This window comes from Pogoniulus pusillus, chromosome Z (assembly GCF_015220805.1).
Source record: "Pogoniulus pusillus isolate bPogPus1 chromosome Z, bPogPus1.pri, whole genome shotgun sequence".
NCBI classification, from domain to species: domain Eukaryota; kingdom Metazoa; phylum Chordata; class Aves; order Piciformes; family Lybiidae; genus Pogoniulus; species Pogoniulus pusillus.
Window position 1 is genome coordinate 53,128,088 of NC_087309.1, and position 23,451 is coordinate 53,151,538.

The 23,451-nt window shown below is 42.2% G+C and overlaps 1 protein-coding gene across 1 annotated transcript in view; it reads right to left on the bottom strand.

The window, feature by feature from the left end:
• Nucleotides 1-7,163: 7,163 nt before the first annotated feature.
• The window catches only part of MAP1B (microtubule associated protein 1B), an 83,363-nt gene continuing 67,075 nt past the window's right edge, over nt 7,164-23,451 (bottom strand). Inside the window, exons 5-7 of the mRNA XM_064140550.1 lie at nt 15,542-22,040; nt 12,957-13,195; nt 7,164-11,931 (exon numbers count right to left, since the gene is read on the bottom strand). Coding sequence (XP_063996620.1) covers nt 11,776-11,931; nt 12,957-13,195; nt 15,542-22,040 — 6,894 coding nt within the window. The 3' untranslated portion in view covers nt 7,164-11,775. The remainder of the gene's footprint in view (nt 11,932-12,956; nt 13,196-15,541; nt 22,041-23,451) is intronic.

The window sequence follows — 23,451 nt, forward strand, 5'->3', positions numbered from 1 at the left end:
TTCTTCCATACTCCTCATGGCCCACCCAAGTACTTCTCCATGATACAGCAACCTCCATGTTCCCACCCCAAGTTTTGCCACTGTCTCACTCAGCCAGCTTTTGCAAAAGTAATCTCACCTAGCAAACCCTCACATTTCCCACGTCTACTTGCACCATCCTGAATTTCATGTCAGTTCTTGCTGCTTGTCCTTTGACTTCACCACGCTTGATCCCCTTTGAGCTCCTCTCATACGTCATTTCACAATTATTTATTCCTCTTCTCCACAGCCTTGTCTCCGTCTCACACACCCCTCAGACAGAAACATGCCCCGGCTCTGCAGACAGCAAGCAACCCAGGCTAACAGATCTTTGGGTACCCTGGGGTTTGAGGCTCCTGTACACAGCTCAGATGCAAGAGGCTGGAAACATGAATTCACAACTGAAGCTTGAGGGATTGGAGGAAGGGTACTCTTCGCTTTGGTGCTTTGTCTTGCCTGCTAGCTTTGAACAAGGTCAGCAGTAAGACAAGTTGTGAGATGTGGTAATTTACAGTGCTGTTCAAGCACATGCTCAGTGTCCTGTGGAAGACACTCTTGGACAACAAATGCAGCAGTATAAAAAACCAACAGAATGCCAGCTAACTTGACTTACCAGCTTTTCTTCTGCCCACTCCACGAAAACTTAAGATAGGCTTGACTCTGATAAATCATGCTGCACACACAACCCATTTTTCAGCTTCTTGCTGAACTAACTTTAAGAAGAAGTTTGCAGAACACTTCTGTCAACACCTAGGAGTGCAGCTAGCCCCCAGATAGTCAAAAGCCCTTCTGTCTAGATGCCTGCACCTTTGCATGTCCCCCTGCAGTAGCCATCACCTGCTGTGATGAAGCCAGCCACATTGAGAAGGGGTACAGACAAGTCCTACAGCAGCTTTTAGAATTGTGGAATGGCTTCAGTTGGAGGGGATCTTAAAGATCATCTAGTTTCAACCCCACTGCCATATGGAGGGAGACCTCCTACTCAATGATGCTGCTCAAAAAAGTCTCATCTAGCCTGGTCTTGACCACTTCCGGGGATGAGGCATCCACAACTTCTCTGGGCAAACCATTTCAGTGTCTCACCACTCTCATAGTAAAGAACTTCTTCCTGATATCTGATCTGAATCTATCCTGCTCTAGTTTAAAACCATCATCCCTTGTCTTGTCACCACATGTCCTTATACAAAGTACCCCTTCCAGCCTTGTAGGCTCCTTTCAGGCTGCTATGAGGTCTCCTTGGAGCTTTCTCTTCTCCAGGCTGAACAAAGTCAAGTGCCTCAGCTTGTCTCGTAGAAGAGATGTTCCAGCCCTCTGATCATTGTACTTGTGCCCCTCCTCTAGACCCTCTTCCGCAGTTCAGTGTGTTTCTTGTGTTCAGGGCTCCAGAGCTGGACACAGTACTTGAGGCGAGGTCCCACCGCACCAGAGTAGAGGAGCAGAATTGCCTTCCTTGACCTTCTCTGCCTGCTTCTTGATGCAGCCCAGAATACAGTTGGCTTTTTGAGCTGCCAGTGCACATTGCCCACTTACAGTAAGTGATTCATCAACCAGCACCCCCAAGTTCTTTTCTGCAGGGCTGCTCTCAAGCCACTCCTCACCCAGCCTATATTTGTACTTAGGATTGCCCTGACTCAGGTGCAGTTTGCACTTGCCCTTGTTCAACTTCATGAAGTTGGCATGGCCTCATCTCTCAAGCCTGTCAAAGTCCCTCTGAACAGCATCATTTCCCTCCAGCATATTTGACAGCACCGCACAGTTTGGTGTCATCCATAAACGTGCTGAGAGTGCAGTCAATTCCACTGTCCATGTCACTGACAAAGGTATTAACACCAGGACTACTGCAGGTTCCTGAGGGATTCCACTCCTCACAGGTCTCCATCTGGACATTGAACCATCTAACTCATTCCTTATCTACTAAGTAGTTTTTCTATCATATTTATGTCCTTCCAATTTAGAGACCACGAGGGACAATTTAGAGACCATGTTGTGAAGGTTTGGGGGTTACCCCGCCCCCCCACACTTTTATATTTGCCCCAGCTAACTCAGACGGACCCTGGGAATATAGATGAAGCAATTTATTTACAGCTAGCAGAATTTACAAGCAGCTATTTACAATATATACAGTTATATACAATTATATACAGAAATATACAAAGGATAAACAATACAAAAGCACAACTCCCCTCCCAGAAACCTGAGTCCCCAGGAGGGGCTCTCAAACCACCCCAACACCTCCCCCCGGCCCTCTCAACCTTACCCCAGTTCTCAGGAAGAAGAGAGGTGCAGCCAAGAGGTTAGGGAGCAGGGTTAATAGGAGCAGGGTTAATGAGATGTGACCAGGTCTAAGGCAAAAGCAAAAGTAAGAGACAAAATGGAGAATGTTTTCTTCTTCTTCCCAGAGTTCTCAGCGTGACTGTGAGAGAAGTAGACACAATTGTTTTTCATTTCACTGCCCGTTATCTAGTTCTTCTACCAAAACATTCCAGCTTGCTTCAAACTAGCACACATGTAGAACAGTGTTGAATGCTTTGCACAAGTCCAGGAAGATTGCATCAGTTGCTCTTCCCTTATCCACAGATTCTGTGTCCCCCATTGTAAAAAACTACCAAAATTGTGAGGCAGAATTTTCCCTTGGTGAGGCTACGCAGGTTGCCATCAACTACCTCCTTGTTTGCCAGGTGTGTTAGTTTCTGGAGTCTTCAGGAGGAACGCTGCATGATCTTGCCAGGCATTGAGGTGAGACTGACTGGCCTGTCCTTTTTTGACTTTCTGAAATTGTGGATTTCCCCTTTTCCAGTCAGCTAGAACTTCACCAGACCACCATGACTTGTCAAATGTGATGGGAAGTGGGTTTGCAACTTAATCTGCTAATGCCCTCAAAGTCTTGATAAGGTCTCGTTAAGGTCTCGTGAACTGGTGCACCTTCAGGTTCATTAGATGGTCTCAGACCTGGTCTTCTCTTACAGTGGGCAACTCTTCATTCTCCCAGTCCTTGTCCTTGCCTTCTCCAACTTCTATGGTGCGGTTAGAGCCCTTACCATTGAAGACTGAGGCAAAAAGGTCATTGAGTACCTCAGCCTTCTCTGTAGCCCGTGTGACCAGATCTCCTGTCTCCACCTGGAGAGGGCCCACACTTTCCCTGTTCTTCCTTTTCTCACTGACTTACTTATGGAAGCTTTTCCTCTTACCCTCGATGCCCCTCACCAGATTTAATTCTATCTGGACCTTAGCTTTCCTAACCTGATCCTTGGCTACTTGGACAAATTCTTTGCATTCCTCCAGGTTACCTGTCCCTGTTTCCACCCTCTTTGCACCTAACAGTGGTCAGGAGCAACATGTTCATCCACGCAGGCCTCACTGTTGGAGTGCATTTCCTCTGGACTTGGAGGAAATGATCCTTGAATACTAACCAGCTTTCTCAGGCCTCTCTTTTCTCGCAAGCTTTATTCCACAGTTCCCTACTAAGCAGGTCCTTTAGGAATTTGAAGTCCAGGCTAGCGAGCTTGCTATGTACCCTTCTTCTTCTAAGGATCATGAATTCAACCTTTTCATGATCATGGCAGCTTCACATTGCCCACCAGTCCCTCCTTGTTGGTGAGAACAAGCATAGAAATTTTCCTCACTGGCTCCTCTACCACTTGGAGGAGGAAATTATTGTCAATGCATTCCAGGAACTTTCTGGACTGCTGATGCCTTTCCATGTCATTCCTTCAATAAACATCAAGGTGGTTTAAGTCCCCCATGAAGACTAATCATTGTGAATGAAAGCTGTAGTCTTGGGCTGCTACTGCTGAAAGAATGTAAATGTATGTAGGTAGGCATATAACAAAATTAAAGAGGAAACATTTCTGCACAACACAAAAAAATTGAGAGTTCATGCAGTCCTGTGAATCACAGAATCATAGAATCAACCAGGTTGGAAGAGACCTCCAAGATCATCCAGTCCAACCTATTCCCCAGCCCTATCCAGTCTTCTAGACCATGGCACTAAATGCCTTATCCAGTCTTTTCTTGAACACTTGTGCCCTGCTGCTCCTTCAACGTGAGCTCACAATTCTTGCTTACACTCAAGTGTTTTGGAATGTTGTGGCTCCTTGTTGCACTGTTTCAGGCAGCTGCCTTTCTGTATGTGGATGGGACTGGCAGAGAGCAAAATCTTTCATAGGAGTAACACCATCATCTTATTTTTTCCTGTCACCCCTTGTGAGCTCAGCTATGACTTAGAATAAAGCTACTGCAGTTTCTTTCTTGTCAGCATGTTTCCAAACCAAAGGAATTAATAAAATCATAGTATCATAGAACTGTCAGGGCTGGAAGAGACCTCAAGGATCATCTAGCTCCAACTCCCCTGCCATGGGCAGGGACACCTCACACTAGATCAGATTTCTCCATGACAGCTTTTGAATAATTTCCCTAGTTATTACCCTGGTGTCTATACAGCTAAAGGCAGAGGAAAACCCCAGTGCTGCAGATTTGCATGTGCAGTCAAAGCGCTGCGTGTGCAAATGAGGTGACTAGCAGCCTAAGTAGCAGCTGCCTGCACTCACACTCACAGTGCAGTGCTGGCAGACTTGTGCGTGCTAAACAATGTTAGCAGCTTGCCTGTCTTTCCCCAGGTTCTGGGCGAGTCCCTTCTCTCAGCAGTACTAGCCAAGAGAAACAGAAATCAGTACAAATGCAAAACCTTTGGTATGTTGGCGTGAATTTGTCTGCTGTTGGGGAAAAAGAACCCCAGTACTCCAAAGGTGAAATCTCTTCCTTTTCATTGAAAAAGCAGCTTTCCAGTTCAAATCCAGGCAGACACTAAATAGACTGCTGATTAGGCAAGAAAGTAACTCTCCCACAAGTGTCACTGGCAGAAGCACTTCCAGTGGTGTACTAAAGGTCATTATCCATTATTCACAAGAGGACAATTACATATTTATTCCCTTGCAGCTCAAATAAATGTTGCCTGAAGACTTGCACAGATGGGCCCTATTTATGGTAACACCCGGCCTTGCCAAGACAAGGTTACTAGATGCTCTCAGACCTAGTCAGACCCTGTGTCCTACACACAGTGGTAATATCAAGTCCCTTCCCACAGCTTCAAGCACCTGCTCCCTCCCCCAGTGGCCTATTCCAGCTGCTTGCCTGCTCATCCCAGGCTCTCTCATCACGCTGACGCTGTGGGACCGGGGTGATGATCTACTTCAGCTGCAGATAAATGTTGACCGATGCAAGAAGGTTTCTGACCTGAGCAGCTGTCACTGTGCCGCTGAGACATGCATATGACAGCCCAGAGCACAGATTAGTGAGTGTCCATTTTCCCCCCACTTCTTCGGGAAGCTGAAATCATAGTTACTAAAGGGAATTGCACTCTTGACTTTGAAGGGTGCAAGATACGCGCCGCTGAGCAGCACCTGATTCTATAAGCATTGCTGCTGGTTTTGCTGGGGTTAAAAAGACTTTACAGGTAGTTGGGGTTTTTTTGCAATTATTTTGGCAGTGAAGCTGGCAACAGTCAGCTTCCACTTGCTCATGTGCAGGCAAAGATCACGTAGCAGAAATACAATGTCACCAGAGGCACTCTCTAAGAAGCCGAAGAGTTTTGCTGCAATGCTAAAATCAACTGAAACTATCAGATGTCGCTATGCCTACTACTGAGGACTCTTGGACACCTTCTTTTATCTCATCCTAAGGACCATGAAAAGCTACAATTTCCTCACAGTCACAAAACACTAGAAATCAGTATTAAACAGTCTCCAGGTCTAGGATGCCAGAAGACAGATCCCTCATTTTACACAGATAAAAAAGATATGAGGGACTGTAATTTTCTCTTACTGTCTGATATACTTAATAAGGTGGTTGAATTTGGTTATTAATAGCAGTAGTAGAAATAATTTTGTTTCCTCTTCTGTAGTCAAGAAAGGAGCTTTCAGATGCCAAATGAAAGCAGCATCATAAAGCAGCAGGCAGGATGTTACAGACCAGGCTGTCTTGCCCATATTCACTGGTACCATGGGCAGTCCCATTTCTACAAATCCAGAACTTCACTCTGCAGCTGCAGGTGAATAGTAGGAGTTGACACCTGACCTGGTCTGCTTTGCACAATCATTGTAATGCATTTTAAGTAGCCTGATGCTACTCTGCCATCACAATTCAAACACCCTTGATGTAGACATGTGCACGATCATACCTGAGATGCAGGATCTTTTACACCCTTTATGTCTTTTTTGGGGTTCCCCCCCCCCTACTTCACCATGACTAGTCCCATTCAAGCCAAGTGAAGTATTTCTTAATGATGTCATTAGAAGTTACAGATGAAAGCTTAGACAGTGGAGATGTAGAAGGGTTCACAAAAGTACTGCTGTTTGAGGGTGAAGAAATTCCCATAGGACCACTACTTCTCCTGGGAGCAAGAATCCTTTGCTCCCTGCTCCCTCAGACTTTACCTGCTTTCCTGTCACTACCATCTCCCCAGGCTAAAAGTTGACTGTTGCTACAGCCTTGCCATGGCAAGCATTGCACTGGCAAGCAAAGCTAGAAAGGCAGAAAGTATAATCTTACAGCACCCCTTTAGGAGCGGTAGAGGAAAAGACTGATAAAGTCTTCATGTTTCTGAAGTAAAAAAAATGAAACAGAGCAGTTTCTCCAAATGTTCCCTTCCTCTCACCAGGATTAGTGGGCAGCAGCAGTCAGGAAGTGTCCATGGCTGCTGGGGACAAGTTGCACACTCTTGTTGGCACCTCTTGGAACACTCTTGGAAAAAGACCTCTTTTCCAAACCAGGGTGGGCTCAGTTTGGTGTAATTTTATTTGGTATCACCTCTGACACAATGAGTATGTAACAGAATGTTACATACTGAAAATGAGGTGCTTTCTCATGCTACTGGATACGGGATATGGAAGTGAGAACAGAAACGAGCCACATCATGGTACCGCATGTGCCACTAAAGGTAAAAGTAATCTTCCTTGTTTATCTTCCAGTTTCTAAATAGGGATCAGTTCTTGTCCAGTACTTGAATAGACACTGATCTTATGAGAGAAAAAAAAAAAAAAAAAAAGAAAGAAAAAAAGGCAAATGCATTGTACAGTAGCTAATCATGGTTGAAGGAAGGGGAAAATTTACACATGCATACACAAAGACAAGAAACACATGAACACCACTTTACCACTTTTGTATTTTATTGTGGAACTGAGTTTGTTTCCTTTACATCAAATATCCTCAATGGAAGAGGGGATATTGCACACAAATATCATAAAAGCACTACATATTACTTTCACTGGAAACTAATTTTCTACATTAGATATGACTGGATAGAATAGAAGTGATGCAGGATTATAAGACATAATACCATACACAGCTGTAGACTGACACAAACACCATTCAGAACAAGAGAGAGGAGGTGTGTGAGGTGCTTCTCAGCCAGCAACAAGACTGTATCTTTCCATAGTCTGGAAGATAATGGCTGCATGCAAATGTGTGAAAGCATATTTCAGGTTTCTTCTTTTGCAGTGGTGATTACAGCCCAGTCTTGAAGAGGTAGCTCCTGCCATCTGGAGCTCCTAGCTAGTTTAATGTGGAGAAGCTGGGGTTTCAAAATAACTATTTTTTTTTCTTTTTCTTTTTTCCCTCTATATATTTTAATGCCATTGTTTTATTTAATTTTTTTTTTTAAGATTTTTTTTTGTAATGTCACAACAAACAGACTTTTTTGTGGTTTTTTTTTTTTTTAATTTTAAATAGCAAACATTTTTAATCCAGGTGAATAATATAATTGCGTTCTAAGAAATGCTTACCCCCTAGTTGCTTTTAGTGGTTTGGGTTGGTTGGTTGGTTGGTTTTTTTTGTGTGTGTGTGGTTTTCAATTAGAAAGTGAAAAGATGAAAGCTTACAGTTCCTGGCAAGTGTAAACATTATACTTTTTGCTTTTCTAATAAATCCAGACCAACAAAATTACTATTTCTCTCAAAACATCATTACTGAGCAAGAACCTCTGGTGACAGATGAACAAGGAGAAGCGCATGACAGAGATGTCCCAAATACACCGTAAGCACTCTTTGGAGCTGACTTGCTTGTGGTGGGAGGGATTGAAAATTCAATTAACAAATTGATTAAATCTTAGTAAATAAGTATCAGAACTATCCTAAAATGTGTAAGCTATCATAGACAATTAAAAAACCCTAACTTTCATGTACATAGTTATCTCCATTCACCACATGTAAAGTAAGTGGGAAAAAAAAAAGCAAAAGTGATTTCTATGAGAGATGGAGTGAGAGGTCAATGAAGGCAGGCCCACCACAGGACTTTGAAAAGGCATGCAAGAGAGGCCCTGTCCAAGTTTAGGAGTGGAGTGGGATGTCCAAAGTTAATTCTTCACTGAATGAAGCAGTATAAGCGTAAAGATCATGACTGGGGATGCTGTTATGGGTAATACCATCACTTATGTGGAGTGTCTTTACACTCAGATATTGAATCTTTAATCAATAACAAACCATGCTCCTAGAAATTTATGCTGATCAACAGCACTCATCACTAATGTACATGGTACATTTTGTTGACTGTTACACTAAACTAATTGTGTAGTACCAGGACTAGCACAGTTAGATTAGTTCCACAGGCAGGAAAGACATTAAGGGCAAGAGAAGCTAATGGAGGAGTTCATAGCTGTGTTGCACCCATGTGCCATTGCCATTTGAAACTGAATGGATGGAAAAAGGCATTACGATACCTCAGAATAGCCATACTGGGGTTTTAATGTTCTTCTATCAGCAAAAAAGGTGAATGTACGTATTAAGATCAGCTGTAACAGTCTAATCATTACTTTAAAGGTAAAACAAATGCTTGAGCCATCAAAATTTGTTTGGGGAGACTTAAGGCTTGATTCCAATATAATTTACTGTAGAACCAAATGACTGTTATGTCCATGCCTGTAGTGAAATTGCTCCCGATTCCCAGGAGTAAGTGGCATAAGTGAGATTAATCTCAGGACCACTGCTGTACTTAAAACAGATTTTCTACCAAAGCAGAGATTTTTGTCAGGTGTTGTCAGAAAATCTTTTCCCACCCACTCAAAAAGTTTGAAATCTGACCCATATAAGAAAGTAGACAAAGCAGAAAGAACTGTAGAATTAGTACAACTATTTTGCCTATTACTTTGTAGACTATGTACTACAACAGCAATTTTAAGTGAATGAATATGAGCCCAGCAAACATGCTTGTTTTCACAATACATTTCCATCTGCCTTTCGTGCCATAGTCATTCTAAGTTATTCTTAACAACTTAAAAAGGTATAGCAATAAATAAAACAGCATTGCTAGAGGTACCTAAGAAAAGAGAAGACATTAAAATAAACTAAACCCACAACTGACAAACAGTAATTCACAGCATTAAATGGGCCTCAGGAACCCATATTTAAAGGACCCTAAAGCAGTATATAAAAAAAAAATCCTCATAAAATTAGGAGTGCAAAGATATATGTATTAAACAGAAATACCCTAACAATGTAAAATTGAAATAAATAAAATAAAATGAGGTCATAGTTCACTACTTTGTGAAACTTAATACCAGCCATAATGGTGAATCCTACAGCCCAGCACATATCTCCATTCTGGAGGCCTTTACACCTTCTTTAAATTCAGATTTGCAAACCTTCTACAATTGAACTGCTGGTTTTTTGTTTGCTTGCTTGCTTGTTTTTTTGTTTTTTTTTAAACTGGGGTAAAACTTCTGAGACAAAAATCCAAACTGTCTTAAAACACAGAACAGTGATGCTGTTCCACTGCAAGCAGTCTAGAGAAGGAAAGAGAATAGGAACATGGCAAGAACAGGAAGAGTAAAAGAAAAGGCAAAGAAAGGGAAAGGCAAAGGGAAAGGGAAAGGGAAAGGGAAAGGCAAAGGGAAAGGGAAAGGGAAAGGGAAAGGGAAAGGGAAAGGGAAAGGGAAAGGGAAAGGGAAAGGGAAAGGGAAAGGGAAAGGGAAAGGGAAAAGAAATGGGGAAGGGAAGGGAAGGGAAGGGAAGGGAAGGGAAGGGAAGGGAAGGGAAGGGAAGGGAAGGGAAGGGAAGGGAAGGGAAGGGAAGGGAAGGGAAGGGAAGGGAAGGGAAGGGAAGGGAAGGGAAGGGAAGGGAAGGGAAGGGAAGGGATGTATTTTATCTTATTGCTTATTCTTTTTTCAAGATCTTGTGCGGGTTGAGAAAGTAGGCTACACCCTTGAAGCTTTAGGCAATCGGCTATTCAAATCCCATTTTCTGTCATCATTAATAGGTTAATTTTGCCACCAGGGTGTCCTTCCACACACCCTCATCCCCAAAAAAGTATTGGCAGTTGATAATTTTTGATAAATTTTACCTCAATATCCATTCTCACTAGAACCTTAAACAACATTATTCATTTATCTTACAAAAATGCTAAAAAAATTGCCTTCACCTGAAAATTTTTTCATTGCATTTTCCTGTAAATGAAAAATTTTGTTAAAAATTCATTTATTAAAAGTTCACATAGCGCTAAAAAAAAGGTTTCTGTACATTTGTTCCCATATCCACTCTTAAATTAAACAAATAAAATAAGGTATGACAAAGGAAGGCTGAATACTGTACAGGCTCACAGGTAACCTTTTTTCATCATTCTGAATGTTTCACTCAGTTTCGTAACTCTGATACTGGACCCCACTTCAATCTTGCTTCCACAGCACAAAAGAAGCATTCGAGAAAATGCTCATCTTGCCCTGCTGACCTGTCCAGGTGCATCAGTGAAGCGTTCGCGTAACTAACATACGAAATTCGTAGCACTGAGCCATTTGACCAGTCAGGTTTCTAGTACCACACATGCACACTCACACTTCTTTACTGGTGTAACTATGATCCTACACAGATGTTTTAGAAATTTGCTGTCTTGACATTAAAAAATAAGTGCATCGAGTTTCTTTGTACATTCAAGTCACTTTCTAAGGCAATTTGTCTACCGTATGTACTCCCGACCGCTTTGGTATTTTGCTTCAGTTAGCTGACAGTGGACATGGGTGTTCAAGCATGTGGACTGGTCAGTTCTGGCTGGAGTGAGTGGACTTCCACTGGGGGCATGCCTTAGACCAACAATTCTGCATGTGGAAAGAATGGCTTTAGACTTCTAGATGGGGTGCAAACTACATGCACATTTGGCCTATGATTGTTATGGTATGTCAGTATGCAGAGTTAAAATTAAAGTGGAAAACTGCTGATGAGAGTTTAGGTTGTACGGCCCTTCCTAGCCACGTTCTATTAGTATTTATTTTCTAGCTAACTTAATTCTGTTAAAAAAGTATCCCCTTTAAGATAGCTCAGATTGATATAAATTCAAGACTTTATTTTCATGTGAGAGCATAAGCAGGCTGCAGTTAAGCAATACATCTATTGCCATGAGACTAATGCAGATTTAAATATTTATTACTTCCTCCTCCTACCCCTCCCTCACTTTCTCTTTGTGTTTCTTTAGAGGGTAAATGTCTCGAACTGGAAGAAGTCAGGGTTGCTAGTGCGTGGTTTCCAAACGTTCAGCAGAGATGAAACTGGATCTGTATTTTCCAGTAGTCTGAACCCTACTGTGGGAATATTGTTACTTCCCTTAGCAATCAGCAAAGACTGAAAAATATTAGTGACTTGCATCACCGTGACAAGTATAGCATTTGGCAGGTATATAGTTCAGCACTTGAAACAGATGGGTTGGATTTTTAGAAAAGGTGTTGTCAAACTGGAGAATTTCTGGAAACAGAGTTTCATCTTGTGATGCATGGTCTCATTCTTACAGCTCAATCTTGCATGCGGGAAAAGATTCGTCTTGCATAACAACAGTGCTGCTGCTTGCCAAAACCATGATGTTGAGGTCTTGCTGTTTCTCATGGGTCTCTTGGTACCATTCCCTCATCACTTCTGAGTCATGGGTTGGGATTAAAGTAACCTGCAATACAAAACAGGAGAAGTCTTAAGGAATGGACTGCAGAAAAAGCAGAAAAGAAAAAGATCTTTGTAATAAGTCCCAACCAACAGGTACGTTTCTCTTACAGAAAGAGTGGGTCTTCATTGTAGTGAATACTTGCATAAGTGGGTGGGTGAAAGGAAATAATTAAACACACAGGTAAGGTAGCTTATCAAAGCTTAGCTTAGCAAAGAAGTAGCTTATCAAAATAAAACCTTGGATTTGTAAGGTGCTGAGATGCAACTTTCCAGAGAAATAGCAGTCGATGATCTGCACTGATTGCTCTTATGGCCAAATGTTTGGTACATTTATGGATCATGATGGAAAGGCATGTGATATTTTCAAGTACCTACGATTACCATGTAAACCATTATACATCTTTCTTTCTTTCTTTCTTTCTTTCTTTCTTTCTTTCTTTCTTTCTTTCTTTCTTTCTTTCTTTCTTTCTTTCTTTCTTTCTTTCTTTCTTTCTTTCTTTCTTTCTTTCTTTCTTTCTTTCTTTCTCTTGCTCTCTCTCTTGCTCTCTTGCTCTCTCTCTTGCTCTTGTTCTCTCTCTCTCTCTCTTTCTCTCTTTCTCTCCTTTCTCTCTCTCTTTCTTTCTTCCTTGCTTTCTTGCTTGCTCTCTCTCTCTCTCTCTCTCTCTCTCTCTCTCTCTCTCTCTCTCTCTCTCTTTCTTTCCCTGTTTCTTTCTCTTACAAAATGCAAAGGCTCCAAACTTGGATCACACATGGTATAGTAACAAGATGAAATGGCCTAACAGCCCAGTTGTTTGTTTTCTTTTTTTCACCACCAAGAAGCCAGAAGGGCCAGAAATGGGGAAGTGGGTGACTGGAGTGTAGTTCTGTGCTTCACTCAGGTGTCGTTACAAATCACCAGTGAAACAAGGTGTCCATCCTGAGGACCCCATTTCCCAGCAGACACCACGTACTCCAGAGATGCTCTATCTCACCATAGCTGCTTCCAGAGAAAGTTCAATTACGAGGTAGGGATAACAGTGAAGAGCCTACCTGCATGTTACTCTCCCATTGTGCCTTGCCCTCCAGGAGGGAGTCCAGAACAGCCCTGCTTGGCTCTTCAGCTGCAGAATCATTCCCGCTCACCACATAGTACGATGACCGGACCCTCTTGAAAAACTCAACATCAACATTCTTGCTATTGCTGTGGTTGGGAATGTACACCAGATCCAAGTACACTGGAGGTCCTGGAGGCACTGCTGTAGATTTTGCCACCTTAGTATTTCCAGGTCCTTAGAAATCAAACAACAAAAGAATATATTGTGGGTTGGTTAACAGTAGGCATTAATTAATCATAACCACTGAGGTAAGAAGCATCCAGTAGCAGTATTACCATGCTATATCTAATTACATGTTCCAGATTTGTTTGCCAATGACAATTGCAGCAAGAGGAGAAACTTGAATAACTGTAACAATAAAAACTCACTACCACATAAACAAAAAAAAAAAAGTCTGAACTCTTCTCAGTAATATCCTACTATACTCCTCCTATTATCCAACAATTACTATGCAAGGCTGTGGTTACTGAATTAACATGCAGTAAAATGTGGTTTTGTTTTCCATATTAAGAAATACAGCTCTTCAAAGGCACAATTATAAAACCTAGGGTTGCACAGGGAGCCATGAAGGTATGAACCAGTCATAGAACCACAGAATCAACCAGGTTGGAAGAGACCTCCAAGATCATCCAGTCCAAGCTATCACCCAGCCCTATCCAGTCAACTAGACCATGGCACTAAGTATCTCACCCCGTCTTTTCCTGAACACCTCCAGGGATGGTGACTCCACCACCTCCCTGGGCAGCCCATTCCAATGGCAAATCACTCTCTCTGCGAAGAACTTCCTGAGATTTCTGGTATCAGCAAGATACCAGAAGATGCAAGAGCTGTTGACATGCTCGAGACTTCCTTACAACATCAGGTAGCTGCCACACGTGAGCAGAGAGATGGCCAAATTGAAACATGAGAGGGGAAACTTGTAAAGCAGTAACTTCAGGGAACTGAGAACAAGTGTTTGTTTGCCTGCTGGATCCTTATTTGCATACACAGGTTAGCCACTTCTGACAAACAGTAGAGGGGAGAATGTTTTTGCTGCTGTACATAGGATAGAACTTGTTCTAAGGGCTTAATTGAAAAGAAATTTGAATGTTTAGCACTCCAATCAAAAAACACCACGCAAAAAAACTGGCATTGCTACACACTAGTTTATGATGTGAACTGAAAAATCAGGGCAATTTTATCCAGATAATAAGCATTTATGTTCTATCAGCCTTCTCATGTTGTTACATGAAGCTTGGCAAATAATTATCTGAGCAATACATGCTATTTATGGTCACACACTATAAAGGTAAATCCATGACAGGTGTCTGGTGTGACCTGCAGTTCATCATAGGGCAATATGCCAAATAGGCATCATAATACAATCAGGTTTCCTGAATTAGAGAATTTAAACTTCAATGTATTTTATTTTATATATATATATATATATATATATATATATATATATATATATATATATATATATGTATATATAATCTTCCTAAATTGTGGATGTCAAGATTGTATAAAATATTAGACATTACATTTTACACTTCAATGCCATTATCAAATAAAGTTTTGTCTTCTGCTCTAGTGTGTACACAAGAAATATGCTTTAAAGAAGAATAACATACAGAGCTAAAGTGCTGGAACAGTGTAGTGCAGGAGGAATTAATAGTGCTGCTTTGAAGCATATCTACTAACAGAGACATGCAAATGGTGTGAGAAAGGAAGGTGGATCACATAAAATGGGAAAATTAAAGTTGGTTGAATGCTGGCTTGTTTGTACTAAACTCTAGACTTGCTTCTTGTCAAAAAACATTAAACAACAGCAAACCCAAAGTATTCCCAAAACACTTTCTAACAAGAACTGCCAAAACCCAACAGATTAGCACAATGCCTCCTTCAGTAATCTGATTAATCTTTAATAACTCCTTAGAATACACAACTGCCATTTAACACACATCAATGTTCCGCACGTTTAGTCATCACTTACTGCCTAAGACTCTAACCAGATTATGCCATATACATACTTAGTTCTTTGCCAGTGCTCTTACTACTGTTGTAGTTTTAAACAATACTCCACTTAAAATTAATCCAGAAAAGTAAGAGCATCTAATGGCTGATAGTACCTTTGCCTCCCACAATATCAAATTCCACCGATTTATGTGAAGAGACCTATGCCTTCTTGTTTCTCAAAATGCCTGCTTGTTTCTCAACAGTGGTTTATTTTGCTGCTTCACCTACCATGGCAGCGCTTTCAGTTCTATCCGTTGGTTAACAATTTAGAAGTCTGTATCAAGTTACTTTATATTTTGTGTATATCTCAGCAAACTGACACACCAAATTCCTCAGATCACTGAAATTAAATTAGTGAATTTTGTGCATTTAAGTGGAGGCCTCTAAGTGCTGAATTTCTATGTAAAACTTGGACTTTGGGGATTTGCTGTAAACTACATTCTCGTGTCATATAAAATCAAACTGACTTCACTGTGACAACTAAGAAAATCTTAACATTAGGGAATTACTGTCTCTCCTTACCTGTGGTTGCAGTCTTTGCTGACTTGGATGCTGTTGTATTTGCTGCATTCTTGGTGTCTTTATCTTTCTCTTCCATTCGAGACTTTACTTCTGGAGAAGAGAGGTTTTTGCTTGCCTTCTCCACAGACTCCTTCTTTTTTGGAGAAGCTGTTTTGGAAATTTTGTCTAAAGATTCTTTCATAGCTGGCTTTGGTGAAGCCACTTGTTTTGATTTCCCATCACTTTTTTTAACAGGAGACGACGACTTGGTCTTAGTACCCTGCTTTTTTGTCTTTGTCTTTTCTTTGAGGTCCTTCTTCAAGGGTTTACCCAGATTCTGATCAACAGGAAGCGCCTCCGGGTCAACCATGGAAACATCAGGATGCCTTGGGGAAGGGCTGCGATCCTGCATCGGGACAGGTGGTGGGTCAATGCTTTTGTACGTAATTGTCTTGTCGGTGGGAATGGTTTCTGACTCATCTTCTGAGTCGATGTTAGCATCTGCAGTGATGGAAGGACATTCCTCAGTCTCCGGGGGAACATCTGAATCAGTCTGAGATGGAGCAGACTCACTCACAGAAGTGGGAGGGGTTTCATCACACTGCCGCCCTTGCTGCTTTCCCCCAGAGGGTGGCTGAGCTCCCCCGGATTGAGTTAATGGCTTCTCTTGATCTTGAGACTGTTCTTCATTGGCGAACCACTCCAGGGGGTTTGGGTTGATAAACGAGGGTGAAAGTTCAGTTTTGGGATGTTTATACTCGCACGAGGACACCAGGCACAAGTCAACCTCTTGACGAGATTCTGCCAGTGATTTTCCTGGAGTGAAATGCGCGCTCGCTTCGTAGGAATAGCTGACGGCTTCAGGTGATCTGGTGGCTCTCCCGGCTGGCTCAAACGAGTAATCCGCAGCTTCGGGAGACATGGAGGCTTTCCGAGTAGTCTCGCAGGAGTAAGCCATGGCCTCTGGTGACCTGGTAGTTCTCCCAGTTGTCTCAGAGTGGTAGCTAATGCCTTCTGGTGACTTAGGGGCTTTACCTGTGGTCTCATAGGAGTAATCCATAGTATCAGGCGACCTGGTAATTTTCCTAATGCTCTCATAGGAATAATCTGTGGCCCCAGGTGACCTGGTGGTTTTCCCTGTCATCTCGTAGGAATAATCTGTGGCACCTGGCGACCTACTGGTTTTCTGTGCCATGTCATAAGAATAGTCAGTGGCTTCAGATGACTTCATATTTTTTGCAGTTATCTCATAGGAATAATCTGTGTCCTCAGGTGACCTGGTAGTTGTCTTGGTTGTCTCATAGGAATAATCCATGGCCTGAGGTGATCTAGTGGATTTTCCAACTGGCTCACAGGAATAGCTAATATCCTCTGGTGACTTAGTAGTTTTCTCTCTGGCCTCATAAGAATAATTAAGTTCTTCTGGAGATCTGCTGCTTTTGTCAGAATCCTCTTTTTCTGGGCTGAGTGAAGGTTCTGGACTGTGCTTTGTTAGGGTGTCCTGGTAACCAAATGCTTTGACAGAGGACACCTGCAGTGTCAATGAAGGTGCGTGACCAGCTGATACTGCTTCTGTGACTGCAGGAGGTGAATCTGGAAAACCAGGGGAGTACAGAGGAGAAGATTCCCTTGGAGTTAATGGAGATAGGTCAGACTTTGGTGACAGCTTTTCCCCTAGGCTCTGCACCTTTTCTGAGGTAAAATGTAGAGACATATCTCTGGGTGGAGCAGCACCTGAAAAAGTTTCCTCTGGCAGTGGGGAAGTTACCTGGGAAGGTGTATGAGCTGATGAAGTTGAGGATGAAGCTTCAATTTGAGAAACTGAAATAATTTCTGAAATATCTTTCTCCTGAGAGTAAGATGAATGCTCCACAGGGGAAATCTTCCGTGCAAAAGTAGGCTCCTGTATGTCTGAAGGGCTATAATCTACTTCTGTTGGCCCATTTTCAGATATGTGATGTATACTAGCGCCTAACGTAGGGTATTCTGGAGATTGCCTGCTAAAGTCCATTGCTAAAGACTGCTCAGGAGACTCCTGACCAAATTCCACTGACATAGTTGACTGCTCAGGAGATCTGTGATCACGCACTGGTGTTCTTGATTTTGCAGTTTTAGGTGAGAAATCAGGTGGAGAAATTGACATGGGCCTTGGGCACTCTTCCTTAGATGGAGACATCTCTGTCTCCTGAAAAGTTGTTGGTGTTTGTACAACTGACACTGAAAGGGAATCATCAACTTCAGTAGAGTGGGGAGACCCAACCTCAGCATGCAAAGAAGGAGACACATCATCAGTCGTTGGTTCTGGAAATGAACTAGTTGCAACAGATGCTGTAGAGACAGAAGCTACTCCTTCTATATGGGAATAGGTGTCTTCTGCTACAACCTCATCAACAGGAGTGGCAGACTTATCAGAAACAGTGCCCTCAGAAATGGACATTTTGGTATCTTCTTTCAGGGAACCGAACTGGCTGATATCTATTTGAGTAGGTGAGAGATCACCTGCTAACTTGCGCTCATCCAAGACCAGTGAAGACTGGGAGCTGCTGGGTTCTGTATCCTCCATTTTCCTTTCCAGGCTGAAGCTTTCCTTAATTGCCATGAACTCCATGCTTTTTTCATCTTGTTTTTCTTGGAAAAGGCCAACAGAACTGGCTTCAGAGGATGGGCTCATCTGCACAGGTGATTTTTCTTTTTCAGGTTTCTCCTCAGGGCTTCTGTAATCTCTGTTGTGAAACTTCAAATCAGCACTCAAAAATGTATCATAAGGGGTCTCTGAACCTATCAGTGGTGGACTTCGTAGAGGTGAGAGAACCTTTTCAATAGGAGATTCTGAGTCTGGCACAGGCTCATCCATAGGGCTTATTCTGAGTTTTGCAGACTCATCTTTGACTTCACTGAATTCAAAGCTAACAGGAGCTTCTGTTGACTTTTCACTGGTTTCAGAGGGAAGCTGACTGGACTTCTCATCAGTGGGAGACTGATAATAAGGTGTGTGGCCAGCACTACCAGCAGCAGACTGTGATGGAGATGCTACTTCTAATGTTTTATCTTCAGGGCTTGCACAGTGCTCTTCAGCAACTCCTTGATGTACCTCAGGCAACGCAGCAATGGACACAGGCTCAGATGAGACCTTGATCTCATTGGGAGTGAGTGAAAAGTTGACACTACGTTCATTCAGTGGTGTTTTGGCAACAGGTGATGGAGGGGACAAACTGTCAGCTGGACTCTTGACTGGACTACGTTTTCCATCACTTTCCTGATAGGGTTCTTTGATTTCTAGTTTGGCAGTGCCTTGAGTATCACTTTCCTTTTGGCGATATATATCTTGGAATGCAGACTTGCAGAATTTGTCTTCTTCTAATGAAGAAGGTGGTGAGATGGTGGAAGCTGAGGCATTATATTCTTTACCTTCTGTGGCATCGGTTTTGGATCCTTCAGATAATCCATTGAAAGCATCTGGAAGTGGAGAAAGTTTAGGTCGGCCAAACTCTTGTGAGTAGAGTGATGTCTCATACTTGGTGATATTCACATACTCCTGAGAAGGTGACTCACTTTCCTCGTTGTTAGTTTCATCACTCATGACATCCCGGGGTGTGGACATTTCATCCATTGGAGTTGGTTCACTGGATATTTCAATGGTGGACTGTGTGTAACCTGAAGTAGCAGTGAATTCCTCAGGTTGATCTTCTCTATTTTCTTCATCAGAAACAGTGGCTTCGCTTTCGGAACCACCAGGTAATGTCTCATCATGGATGGAAGAGGCTGGTTCAACTGCTGGAGACTGAGGCTCTGAGCGTTTTGTTGGTGTAATTATGAGTAGGCCATACTTATCTTCAACTTCTCCAACTTCTGCAGCTTTGTCTACCACAGCCATCACATAATCCTCTTCAGCTTCTATTTTTTCAGTTTCCTCTTCATCCCTGATGTCTTCTGCTTTGTCTTCCTCATCTTCTTCAGTCTCTTCAGTTTCTGCTTTTTCTATTGCTTCTTCTCTGTCTTCCTCAGCACGATCATCTGAGGTTTCATAATCAGCCTTTTCTATATACTTTTCATTTTTAATGTTAGCATCTGCTTCAGACACTTCTCCTGAGCTCTGTTCAGTTTTTCGTGGTTTCTCTATATATGGTTTTGTAGTGTCCAGTGGTGTCTTTTCCTCTTCATCTTCAAACTGTTCTTCAGCTTCTTCTGTCTCTGCCTTTTCCTCATAATCTCCTGCTTCAGATGATTCTTCCAAACCAGTTCCCTCATCTTCAAACTTCTCATTGTCATCAACCCTGTGCTTTTCCACAGGTTCCAGTTCTTCGGGTGTCTGTTCACACTCACCCTCAGCCTCTGTGGTAGTTATGCCTTCATCAGAGGACTCAGCAGGTCCTTCATTATCTAATTTTTCTTTTTGTACTTCAAAGGTCTCTTTCTGTACTGTACTAGTGAGTTTCAGTTCATCCTCTATGAGTGCAACTTGAGGTTTTGTTTCTTTTACTATTTCTACTTCTTCAGCTTTTAATTCCTCAAAATCCTTTGTTAAGTCCTCTGGTGAAGACATAAGGGATCTCTCTGCTTCAAGTTCCTTTCCGCTTGCTGTGATTTCTGCAGCTGCTACAGCTGCTAGAGTTGTGGCAGCAACTCCAGCTGCTGCAAGGGCAGCTGGCGCTCCACTGACTTTGGTCTCCTTCTTCACAGTCTTAACTTTTCCTTTTTCCTTTGACTTTGCAGCAGGTGCTGCTTCTTTTTTAGCAGGTTCCTCTTTCTTTTGTGATTTAGGCTTTGCTGCTGATTTTTTGGCTTCAGCTGAAGGAGTTGCTGTCTTCTTTGTTTCTTTAGGAAGCTTTTTGATGTCCTTTTTCACTTCCTTTTCCTCCTTCTTGATTTCCTTTTTCTCTTCTTTTTTAGCTTCTTTTTTAGCTTCCTTTGGTGGAGATTCTTTCTTTACTTCCTTCTTAGTTTCTTTCTTCTCTTCTTTTTTCACCTCCTTTTTAACCTCTTTCTTGATCTCTTCTTTTTTGGGCTTTTCTTCTTTTTTGATGGTTGTTTTCTCCTCTTTTTTAGAAACCTCTTTCTTTGGTTTTTCTTTGTCTTCTTTTTTTTCTTCAGGTTTTGCTTTTACTTCTTTTTTCACCGGCTTCTCCTTTGACACTTTTGGTTTTACATCTGTAGCCGTTTTTTCAGGAGTTTCAGATTTTACTAATTGTTCCTCTTTACTTGCTATGTCTTTTTCTACCACTGTAGTTTTGGTCTCCACTTTTGCTGGTTTATCTTTTTTAAGTAAAACCTTCTCTTTGCTTTCCAGCTTCTGAGTCTTTTCTGGTGCCAGGCTAGGCTTCGTAGGCTCCGGTGCTTCTTCTTTAGACTCTTTTCTGACAGGCTTGCTTGGTGGTGTCTTTGCAGCAGCAGGCTTGAGACTCTCCTTGCTGTCTGTTCGTTGTTTCAGCTTTGTTTGTTTCACAGCTGGACTGGCAATGTTCCCAGTCAGGTCTTTTTGTGTAACCAACGGTTGTTTAAGGAAGTCTAAATGTTTGAGTTTTTCAAGTCCTTCTAGGATATTATACTGAGTGCTGTTTCCAGGAAACAGAGCTCGAATTATCTTTTCTGCAGGATTAGCTGGGTGCCACACGATGAGGGATGAGACAGAGGTGATGTAGGATAACGGAATGTCTAGTTCTTGCCCATTTGGTAGCAGGAATTCAGCCTTATCTTTGTTAGTACCGCTCCACTGCTGCATAAAATACTGCATCTCTTTGCTGTTTTTGACAGGATTAAGCACGTACATCTCAAGTTTGCCAACTCCCATTTTCTGAAATAAGATGATGGGGTCGATTGTGTTTCCTGTATTTCTGAAGAGGGGCTCTGGCTTCATAGACAATTTATTTAAATATTGCAGGGTAAAGCAAGCTTCTTCTACACTCCTTTTTATTCTAAAGTTAGGATCCAGGTTCTTCAGGTTCTCAGGTACATTAAGGAACACAACTCCTAAATCAGGTGAGATCAGATTTTTCATCCAGTCGCTGTTGGTAGTAGACCCTTGAGACTGTTCCTCTTCTAGTTCGGCTATCTTCCGCTGAAGCATGCTATTGATTCCTGGCAGGTTGTCATCTCCAATGTGAGTAAGCAGAATGGAATCTACCCTGTCTAAATGCCGGATAAGCTTCCAAAAGCAAGATTTTCTTTCAGATCCTCCATTGATAAGCATGTTGAATCCATTCACGGCAAACAATGCAGAGTCCCCCCTTCCTCCTGGGAAAATGTAACAGCAGGGTTTGGAGAGTTTCAAGAAGCCTCCTGAGGTTGGAGGTTCCAGAATGTCGAAAGGCGATGGTACTTCTACTGATTCTGAGAGATACTCTGTGAATTCAGAGAGTCCTTCCATTTCAGGCAGTATGGAAGCTGAGTTGAGTTTAATATTAATAAAATCTTGAAGATTGTGTCTATCAAGGTTGGAATTTTTCCAGTCCCCTTCCTCAGGGCAGAAAAGAGTTAGGCTGGCTTTGTTGGCAGGGTGTGTGGTGCTCAGTAATTCACCAATCTAGGGTTGTAAAACAAAAACACGGGAAGATGCAGGTAAATTAAATGGCAATATTAGTATTTCCTAATCACATTGATAAAACCTTTTTCATTTGCTTGTGAACTGGGGACTACTGCTTCTAGAAGCTCAAGGAACCTGTCACCACAATTAGTTTACTACTGTTCTTTCTAAAATACAAAGAAAGACCATATTCCTGGTTCCTAGTGCCTAAAGAATGACAGACTCCTGCCAGCCGACCCCTACTCTTTATAGGAGGATGGTACAAGCTTTCATATTGAGAGGGTATGAGGACTTATGAGGTTAACACTGCCAGAGCTGCCACAATGTCTGCCATTGGCTCATGAGTCTCACTGCCGTTCATCCAGAAAAATCAGCACAACACCTAGAGGACATTACACATCCTTCTAATAGGCAGAGAGTAATTGCAGCCTAGAGGAGGCCACCATTTTCTCAAGGGCAGCCACTTTCCTCTTCTCTGATGGAATATATGCCACCACACTGCAGTTCTTTCTGCAGGCTGCCTCCTGAAAGGCCATCACCACTCCCTGATCAGCATGACTGACAGCAGGCAAGTTTTCCAGAACATTAACAAGCGCAAATAGATACAAGTTTTGTATCTCTGAGAGTACAAGGCACTGTGCTAAAGAAAGTAGCAGGAAAAAAAGGGGGAAAAATGAAAACAAAAAAACTGTACTAGTTTAAAACTAGCTAGAATGTTTTGGTAAGAAGAACTAGATTATAGGCTGTGAAAGGAAAACAGTGGTGATGTCTGCTTCCCTCAGAAGTCTCGCTAAGGAGTTTGGGAAGAAGAAATGAAAACATTAGATAACACTCTCACCATTTTCACTTGCTCTCTGCCTTGGGCTGCTGACTGAGCTGCATCTCCCTAACCTCACCTTCCATTTGGCCTAACCCACCTTTGCTTCTTAACCTCTTGGCTGAACCTCCATTCTTCCTTAGGACTGGGGTAAGGTTGAGAGGGGCAGGGGGAAGGTGCAGGGGTGGTTGAGAGCCCCTCCTGGGGACTCAGGTTTCTGAGAGGGGAGTTGTGCTTCTGTATTACCTTTTACCTTGTATATTTCTGTATATAACTGTATATACTGTAAATATCTGCTTGTATATTGTGGCAGCTGTAAATAAATAGCTTCATTTGTATTCCCAGAGCCGGCTGAGACTAGTCTGGGTATTTTCTAAAGTGTGGGGGGGCAGGGAACACTCAAACCATCACACAAACAAACAAAAAAAACCACCAAAAAAGTGTTAGTGTTAAAAATGCTCATTATTCTGATTTTAAACTCATAAACCACTAAAGCTGAAATCCAGAATAACTCCATTAATTTTGACAGTACTTGGTAGTAAACCCAGATATTCAAATACAGGCACAGAAAACAAGAGGTTTTATGCCATAGTC